At 29.2% G+C, this 10,586-nt stretch overlaps 1 protein-coding gene across 1 annotated transcript; it reads right to left on the bottom strand.

Moving 5' to 3' along the window:
• Positions 1-5,315: 5,315 nt before the first annotated feature.
• LOC114188752 (la-related protein 6A) lies at positions 5,316-9,943 on the bottom strand. The gene is made up of 11 exons (XM_028077385.1): positions 9,514-9,943; positions 9,195-9,276; positions 8,113-8,207; positions 7,945-8,016; positions 7,791-7,870; positions 7,625-7,709; positions 6,718-6,765; positions 6,567-6,632; positions 6,351-6,488; positions 5,853-5,946; positions 5,316-5,765 (listed from the first exon to the last, which is right to left on the bottom strand). Exons 1-11 carry the CDS (start codon positions 9,811-9,813, stop codon positions 5,638-5,640), a joined length of 1,188 nt encoding a protein of 395 aa, XP_027933186.1. The 5' UTR covers positions 9,814-9,943; the 3' UTR covers positions 5,316-5,637.
• Between the last annotated feature and the right edge of the window lie 643 nt (positions 9,944-10,586).

Raw genomic sequence — 10,586 nt, 5'->3', positions numbered from 1 at the left:
TAACTTAAGATTAAGAAAATTATTTTTTTAAATGAAATGTATATATATTTCATAATGAAATGTATATATATTTTAAAATGCAATGTAGATATATTTCTTATTATGAATATCGTACAAAATGATAATACATAATATTAAAATATTAAAATAATTAATCATAGGTATTTTTGGTAATAAAATACTTTTAAAAAAAATTATTTTATACTACTCTTTTAAATGAAAATAATAAAGTGTATATTATTATTTTTTTCTGAATGATATTAAGATTAAAAAATAACATTTGAATATGACTTTGTTTAAATTTTAAAATTGACATATATGATCAAATTTTTAAATTAAATTTATTAGTTAAATATTATATTATATGAAATACTTTAGTTTTTTATTTATTTGTAAATTTATGACAAAAAAATAATGGTACTATATTCATTTAGTTTGTAAATATATTACAAAAAGATATTTAGAAATAGAGAAAAAAAACCAAATAATACTTTTAAAAATAAAAGATAAGACAAGACAAATAAATGTAAGGAACATATGATCTAATAATACAAAATTTAAACTATTTAAAATATCGGTGCATCATAATCGTTTTGTTTGTTTGTTTTAAGTAATGAATACTACAAATAGATAAGACTATAGATCAATACTACAAATAATAAATAATGATAAGACTATAACTTAATATTTGACGATGACTTTGTTTGTTTGTTTTAAATTATAAATTTGACACTATAATTGATTAGTGTTTTGTAGTAAAATAATATTATTATATGATTAAAATTTACAATTAAATTTTTGAATTATATATTATATTAAAATAAATATGCAATATGATTTTTTTAAAACAAATACAATACAAAAAGTTAATAGTCAAATTTTTAAAATAGAGAATAATTAAAAATGTATTGACATTTGGAATCAGAAAAATATAAAATTAAACTTAAAATATTTTAAATAAAATAACATGTAAACATAATAAAATGTAAATATATTGTGAAATGGATGTGATTCCTAATAAAAAAGTTAGAGTATCATGATTTTGATACTTCTTTACATTTAGAGGCCTTTGTTGTTGTTTTTTTTATAATTTTTGTTTCGAGAAAATTGTATTATTGTTATTACATTTATATAAATACGTTATATATATATATATATATAAAATATGTAGGTGTAATATAGATATAAAAAGTTGAATAGTATAAAAATATATTTAAATAATTGTATTTTTATATGCATTTTTAAATGTAAACATTTTGCATATTAAAATATATATAATAATAATTAAGTAGATGTATAATTATGAATTTAAGAAATTATTTTATATAATGTTGACATAAATAAATAATTGAAATGATTATTTCTTGTGATTAAAAGTTAAAAATAATAATTAAATATTTGTATTGTATTCTAAAAGCTAATTACATGTTTGATTAAGGAATTTTGAATATTATTTTAAAATTATTTTGAATTGAATAGTTATATTACAATTGTTTTTAAAATTTGTAATTATTTTTTATATAATTTTTCTTAAAAATATATAGATTAGTTATACCAATTTCAATTTTTAAGTTGAAGCAGTCTAACTAAAGACTTTTTTTAAGATGTGAGAATGGTTGGTGTGCATTTGTGCAGATTTGTGCAGTTGTGTGAGTTTCTCTAGCTTATCTACTTTATTATTATTGTTAGTTGGAATACTTTATACATAAATCTTATAAAAACACAATATTTGGTAAAATTCCAAACATAGAGTGTACAACAAATAAATATCTACGATGCACACTCACTTCTTTTTCATTAAATATAATATTATTGTTACTATTAATATATTTTATCATCACAATCAAATACTTTAATTATTTTAATGGTTATATTAAATTGTTATTTTTTATTCGACTAAAGGTCTCAGATTATAATTTTTAATTTCTGTGTCAAATATTTTTAATTAAATTCTTATCTGAACCTCTTCAATCAAGACATGACCACAAGTTATATACAAGTATAATTATTTAGTTATAAAAAATAATAGTATTTAAATCACTTACTTATGTAAATAAAGTGAATTAGTATGTAAATAAATTTTTTAAAATATTAATATTCAAAATTAATTGAAATATATACTGCAATTAAAAGACATAATAAAATTTATAGATAAAATATATTACATATATATATAAATATAAAATTATTTAAAGTACATTAAAGAAAGTTATTTACATTTTAGAGAAACATAGAGTCTGTAACGGAATTTTCAATACAATTGTTTTCATGCAATAAAATTTGAAAAACAAACTTCTTACAACATTCTTTTCTTTTCTACCGTCAAAGCCATTATGAGAGAATAATCTGTGTCACCAGCCAAATCCAACATTAGAATATCGTTAGTACAACACTTGAGGGTGAGTGTTTTTGCTTTGCCTACATAGTTTCCAAAGCGAACATCAATACCAGTTTCAAAAGTTTAAGTAATTGATTAAACTAATCACGTGACTGTTCGTCTGATTAGAAAAATTGATTAAAGTAATTACCTAGGCAACTATTTGTACATCAATGTTCACGGTCCTACGTGCTTCTGCTTGGCCACTGATTCTTACTTCGTTGTACTTTTGGCACCCCACATAAATTTGGCAAGCTACTTTCCCTTTGATAATAATAATAACAATACCCATAATAATAATAATAATAATAACGATAATAACTTTACTAAAGCTACAAATATTAATAATAATAATAATAATAATACTATGATTAATAGAAATAATATACCAATACAAATGGTAAAACACACATTAAATAATTATTTATCATCTAATTAAACAAACACATAAAACACACACATATAAAGAAATGATAAACATGATTGCTTGTATTATTAATCATCACTCATTATTAAGTTCACCAACAACCTGATCAAACCACATACTCATTCATTCAAATTTGATAACTTGAAAGAAAAAGAAAAAGTTAAGTGCTACTAAATAGGTAGAGGGTTCTATGGGAGCCCAGATTCTCTACTGGTTTTTTTGGTAGTGTCCTCTATTGAGCATTAAAAGTACACTGTACTGATATTTTAAATATCTTTTTAATATATTTTAAAATGTCAAAATAATGGTAATCAGTGTATTATGAAGGTACAATAGAGAAACAGTACAAAAAAACCAGCAGAGAATCCAAATTCGTACTCTTACTTTCCCCATAAAATTGCAGTTTTCCATTATCACACATCTCACCCTATAAATACATATATGCTCACAAATTAATAAAGAAATCACAATCCCTACTACCCACACACCCAAATTGAAAACCACAAGTTGTTCAAATATTTAGACAACACCCACATGAAAGATAAAAACGATAAAGGAGAATCCTACCACCACAGAGAATATGGAATGAACTAAAATAACCCACCCACCAAGTTAACCTCACAACACAATATATATATATATATATATATATATATATATATATATATATATATATATATATATATATAATGAACTCTACTTAAATAACAAAACCCTCCAACCAAATCATATACAAAAACAAACAATCACATAATTAAAAGAATAAAGTCAAATATAATACCAAAATCCAACAATGAAAACAAACTGACCTTCGTTGCTGATACTTCCTACAACCTGCTACTTCGATAAACCACGAACACCCCCTCTACTTGGATGAAAGACGAACGCACCCAATTCTTCCTCCCTTTACCTAACTTTTCCTTCCTTTGCCCTGCATTGATCAATTTACTTCAAATCGAAATGAGAAATCCCAAATATGAAAATTTAGAGATTTATAATTTATGCCCTAATTATTTTTTCTTTTTTATTTAACACCTATTATATTTCATGTCAATAAATTAGTCAACCACACGGTATTTATTGTACATTTGTCTGTATTTAATACACATCTAAAAAAAAAAAAGACTCAATTGGAACAACTTTGAAATTGGAAACCCAAAATGAGATTTTTTTTTTTTTTACAAAAACAAAGACTTGGCATAAGATTAAACCTTTTATCAACTATGCGACCACCGAGTTAACTCTAATTTTCCATCATAATTCTAGACTTTTAGATACATCAAGAGCCCTCCATGCTCTATTTATTTATTATGTTTAGCAAATTTGACTTCCACGTCATTTTTGTCAACCGAAATAAATAATTATTCAACTGCGTTTTTTTTATCCGAGTCCCATTTTAAGCGAAAGGAAAAATGAAAGAAATTTTACTGACAAATCCTGCAAAAATTGATGATAGCCCGCTAATCGACAGAAGAAAAAAAAGTGTGATGACAAATAATTGATCAATAAAAAAATTAAAGGCTAAAATAATAATAACTTATACTTTTAACATAATCTTCGAAATTTAGTATGATCAACAATTTCTCTCTAGTGTGTTTCTAAAAGTAGAAAATCGTTTTAAAACTAGATTTTGTATTTAAGAGTTTGGAAGGCGGTAAAAAAACTTAAATCCGGTTCTGGTATGGATTGGGAGTGGGTGAAAAAGGGAAGAAAAGAGGGCAAAAGTACTAAAAAATTAAGTTAATTTGAATGTAGAAAAAAAAACAGTGAAAATAAATGAAAAAATTGTATATGTATATGTCAGTATAGTGAATTGAAGAATGTCAACTTTACTTTATCAGAAAAATGGGTATGGAGGAATGAGTAATTTGAAATCATAAAAATACAAATTTAGATGCATGAACACAAAGTGGTCTAACTATATAATCGATGTTGAGAAGAAAAAAACCACACCTTAATTTTTTTTTCTTTTCTTCACCTTGAACAAGTCTTCGCTTACTCTATTCTTCTTACCCTTGCCACTCAAACCTTCACTTCCAAACGAAAACAATGCAATTCCTTTCTGCACCCCCTTTTATTCTACAATATGGCTGCCTATTTATCCGAAGACACTGCTAGGGAGAACAAGAACGACAAAACTGCTAGTGCATGTTCAAATTCCCCAAATATGGAAAATAAGACACCTCCATATTGGGAGTTTGATGTGCAAATAAAACCTAAAAACCCGAGATTCATAAAGGCATCGAATTTAAATTTGAAGTTATAAGATCATATTATGAAAGTTAATAACTGGATCATCTAGAAAAATATGTGGTTAAAATACAATAAAATATATAAAACTATATAATGTAATTCAGTTTTTATTTCAGAAATTAATTGTTCTTATTCTTATATTGAAAAAATAAAATAAATGTGGAAAGAGTTAACTAACAACAAAAATAATGTAATTTTGCAGTTAGTCCCACGGTTTCAACAACTGGAAATGACCAATTATAATGTCCAACAAGAAAATTTGAGTTAGTAAACACTTGGCTTTTTTTCAACACCATTAACAAATTTGTCGGTATGATAGTTACACAGATTCCTCGTAAGGTGAGGATTACCACGATATAGACACTTCTATCTTGCCCAACCTAATAATCTTAAAAATGGTATGTACTTCACCACCACCGCTCGCTCCAAAGATTGAGATACAAAATTAAAGAGTTCAACAAACCCACTTTGACTCAAGCATAATAAGGACCCAAGTCAAAAGTAGTACCATGGCTAAAAACACTGGAACACATAAATACTGCTAAATACAATCCCTCACGTGTGGCGTCAAATCTTGCAGCTAATTAGAAGCAGGGACAGGAGGCCGACCTCGTCCAATTGCGAAGCCCCTTGTTCCATCTGGCATTCTTGGTCCAGGAGGAGGCTTGGATGCTTCGGCAGCGTGAGTTGATGGTGTACTTCCATGGCCTAGAACAATGAAACAGGTTATGAATACCACAAGGATTCAAATAATAATAATATTATAAAATGAACTGTCAATTAATAAAAGGGTACCCAGTCCATTTCCAGCGCGATATTTATGTTTTCTTGATCTTCCTTGATTTTTATACCTCTGCCCACCTTTATCCTTCGAAAGATGCTCCCCATCCTGAGTTGAAAGGAAAGCACAGAGGCATGTATTAACAACAATAACAGCAGCAACAATAAAGGGTTCTGAAATCGTAAGAGAATAATAGCAGCCAATGGATTCTATAGTAAAGGATGTACAGTTGCAAATCCAACCAGTAAAATTAAAATATTTCAAAATCGAATGGAGGGGATTCAAGCAGTTCCAGCATGCTTCTTATATTTGAAAATAGAAACAAGATAAAAAAAAAATGATTTCTCAAGCCAAACAAACCTATCATTTCCACACACAAAAAAAGAAATATAAAATAACAATTAAGATTTTATCCTTGAAAGACGAGGAGCCAACACTACTATGGTTTCAAAAGATTACTGACAGATAACTACAGGAGACTGCTAATAGTGAAAAACAAATGCAACACATACCTCATCCTCGTGTGTATCTTCATGATGCTCACTTGAGCCATGATTTTCCTCATCCCCTATTTGTTCAGATGCATGGCTTGAGCTATTCTTCTCAGAAGTAGGTCCTTTCCAAGCTTGTTTTTTGTGCCCATACTTTCCCTAAATAAAAAAAAAAAAAATTGTGATAAAAAACCTTTTACAGTCAATTAATCAAATGGGGGAAAAACAGCAACTAACCATTCGCTTGAGAAGTTTAACATGCATCCCATTTCTCCAGTCTTGTTCATTATTTAACATAGCCACCTGACACAGGATTGGAGTGGCAAAGACTAGTTAATCATCCACGCAATTATAGTCTCAATCATAATATACATAGACTGCAACTCACAGCTTTCTCAGCAGCCTCAATAGTCTCAAATTCCACAAGAGCATGTAACTACAATAAGAAAGTGACTTATTGTGAGTATAAAGTGAAATAAGGAAACAAATGGCAAAGAATATAGAACCTACGAGTTATTACTCTAAGGTTGATATCTTCTAATGGGTTGTTCAAGAAAGAATACAAAATGGAAAGCATAAATTGATGTTTCAATAGTCTGCATAGTCTCTGCCCAAGTGTCAGCAGGGTTGACGATGTTAATATACACAAGATTAATTTTATACAACCAACTTATGGTGGATGATGAATGACATTCTGAAAATAGAGATCACGCTCCAGCAAGATTTTATTTTTTGTCAAATCCAAACAAGCAGCAAAACTGATATCCAACTTAACAGGGAAAAAGTAAACACATTAGTAAGCTATGACCTTGGCTATTTTGGAGAAGAACTGCTAACAAGGTGCACACATTTCCGTAGTTTAAGGGCAGAAAAAAGATATATGTAAATTCATGCGTTATAAGAAATACAAATCATGGCTACAGGAATTTTCAAAATAATCACCAAAGTGACTCTGTAGATTGACAATAGTGACTAGTAGAGTGACTGAATTAATTATGTTCATCATGACCAACAAGGAGAATAGGTTTCTTTTTCTATTTCAAGGTGGAGTTGGGTTCAGACATGCACCATTCAATAATACATTTTTTTCACAGGGTAACCGTGGCTGAACTTTTAGAGACAAAAAACACTAAACCACAAAAGGACTTCTAAAAGGAAATGCAGCAATGCTGTAATCATTAACAAGACAGATGAAATCTTCGAAATGGAAATTTTGGTAAAAGGGAATATTGCAATGAAAAATGTGAGAGCAGTACAAATTTTGGGTCAGCTGTTAACATTAGATAGTTTCATACCTTATTACTGATCAACATTTCTTGCTTTATATGTTTTGTGGACTCTGAAGTAGAATATGGATCATTAATTGTTATCCTCTTTATACTGCACATTGAAAGAAATGTTAACGCCATTGCATATTTGGAAAAATAGATACACAGACATAACTTAAGGAAGAAACCTTACTTTCCAGCTTCATGGAATATTCGTTGAATGTTCTTCTTTGAATGATCTTCTGGCAAATTCTCTACCAAAACAGTAGATAACTAGAGCCAAAGAATAAGATCCAGATAGCAAAGAACAAACCAAATAATAGTAGCAGTCTCCTTGAAGTAAATACCTTATGATCTCTAGACTCATTGAAACGAAGTGGATGAAGCCGCTTGACCCTTTTCCCATCACTGCTAACAACCTGCAATCCCCATGAGAATTTTCTTTCCTTAGGTCTCTAACTCTAAGTATAGATTGCAATGCAGTTCAAGTAAAAACAAGGAAGGAAGCATCATACAAGCAGTGAAGACTCCTTCAGAGCAGCAACAATAAATGTCTGGTCTCGGGTGAGCTTCTTCATTTTTCTAAAAGAAGCAATTACGGATACAGGAACTGCATGAACATAAAGTAGGATTAGATTATTGCATATACAAACAAAAGTTTGTAGGCAACGGACAAATAATAATGACAACTATTTACAGCACTAGGATTAGTTAAATTAACACAAAAATCAATAAACGCTTCATTTGTTATCAGAATAAATCACCATTTACAAAATTTAATGCATGCAAAACTGCATGTATTGGATAACGCTTTTCAGATTAATACACGCAAAACAGCAACTCCCATTCTGCAAGGATTTCAGCAACATTTACATATAATGAAATACACTATCAATATCAGTTTATTACTAGGGCATCATCATTGATTATGCCATGTTCGATTTAGTGTGTATATGCTGAAGGTGGGGTGTTACAATTGCTACACCTTTCCATCTACACCACCGATCATCGTCCTTTAAAAAAATGTTTGGAAAACCAAAAAAATGGAAATAAGCCCATTTAACTTATGATCATCTCTGGAAAAGAGAAAATGTCTTATGTTCATTGGCAAATACATCTTTTTCCCTCTACCATCTCTAGAAAAGAGTAAATATCAACATCCCTATTTGTCGAGTGGTATAACTGAAAAACTAGTACATAAAAACAGTACTTAATAACGAGTCACTAAACTAAATATAAAGGTTAACAAAATCGTCACACTGCCTATTCAACTTATTAATCCTTTTTATATAAGCAAATTCGAAAGCCAGAACACTTAAGAAACAATAAAATTCAATAATTAACTTCCCTTTTGGTCTCTCACAAGAAATATAAATATATATTATAACCAGATCGTTCCACAATTCAAACTAACATATTCAACTTAGCAGCAAACTATTCTAATATTCAAACTTCAAAAAAACTTGAAAATAGTTAGATTAAGGAAATACACACAACTTGAGAATCGATAAGGCCGTAAATCATTTGAAGACCAAATTGTGAAAACTACAACAATTAAAATCAAATTGGTCCAAGACACTTAAAAGGTTTCCCTTACCAAACCCTTCCTTGTTCTTCTTGACAAAACCCAACATATACTTGTCATTAGGCAGGTTTTCATCGCTGAAATAGTACTCCACCTGTAAAACCAACAAAAAGAAGTCACTAAACAGAAACAAATAAGATACCGAAACAACAAAACCTAGTAAACACGAAAAAACGAGATTTCTAGGTTTTCAAGTAAACATGTCAAATTATTATATTCTCCGCACACGATACAACAATAACTTCCGCTCTTGAACAATAGGTCAGTATCAGAGGACGCCATAAACAAACCTGTTTATCGTCTGAGAACAGCAAAAGAAAGAAGGAGATACCTGCTTAATGATCTTGAGTTTGAGATCCTCCGTCGAGACAGCGGGCAAAGCGGCGTGATCGCGGTGCTCGAGGTGTTCGTCAGGGTCATGCTCGTCATCGTGCTCGTGGTCAAGGTCGTGGTCATGGTCAATCTCGTGACCGTGCTCTTCGTCTGAAACCATCGCGTGATTTTCAGTTTCCGCAACGGTGAGATCGGGACCAGCAGAGGGATCCACGAGCGGGAGAGGCGAGGCGGTGGCATTAACGGCCGTTGTAATGGCGGCGGTGGTCGAAGGGGGAACCTTTTCGCCGCCTTCCATTGAGGAGAGAAGAAACTCTCCCCGCCTTATATTCCGGTCTTTTCTGTTTCGACAGTGTTTCGAGTTCTCAGATCAGATCCTTATATAGGCAGAGATACTTGTTTGACATTTTGGTTCGGTCACCACCATCACCATGTTCAAATTATGACTTTATTTTTCTTTTATGGAAAGATTAACCGTTTTATTTTTCATTTTTTGTAATTTTGTCCCTATGATTATCCATATCTAACTAATAACCTATACTTTTTTTTTTACCTTCTTAATTTCATATTCTTGTAATGATTAACAAGTTTATAATTTTTCTATACAGAACAGTTATTTATAAAGATTAAAAAAATACTTTTATCACACAATTGTAACAATTATTAAAAATGAAAGCATTTTACCAATATTTTGTCTACATTTTTTTTTTTACTTTTTAGCTTAATGGAAAAATTACACATACTATTATTATATAGTTATAATTTTATAAAAATTAATAAAACTATATTACTTGTATGAACGTTTTTATTTACATTTTTTTTTCTAATTTCAATAAAATATTTTAATTACTTTTATTATAGTGGCTGATTTTTCTTATAACTAAAAAATGAAAAGACAAACACATAAGTACATGTGTTTCTATTATTGTATAATAGAAATTACTCAATTTTTTTGCTGAATATAAATATTTTTCCCATATACAACAAGATGCATCATCTTAATTTTCTGTTATTGTTTCGATTCAATTTTTATTGGAAACTATTTATAATTTTTTTAGTTATAATATTTAA

The sequence above is a fragment of the Vigna unguiculata genome, chromosome 6 (assembly GCF_004118075.2).
Source record: "Vigna unguiculata cultivar IT97K-499-35 chromosome 6, ASM411807v1, whole genome shotgun sequence".
Classification (NCBI taxonomy): Eukaryota; Viridiplantae; Streptophyta; class Magnoliopsida; order Fabales; family Fabaceae; genus Vigna; species Vigna unguiculata.
Note: the sequence above shows the minus strand (reverse complement) of the source record. Positions and strands in the feature narration are given on the sequence as shown.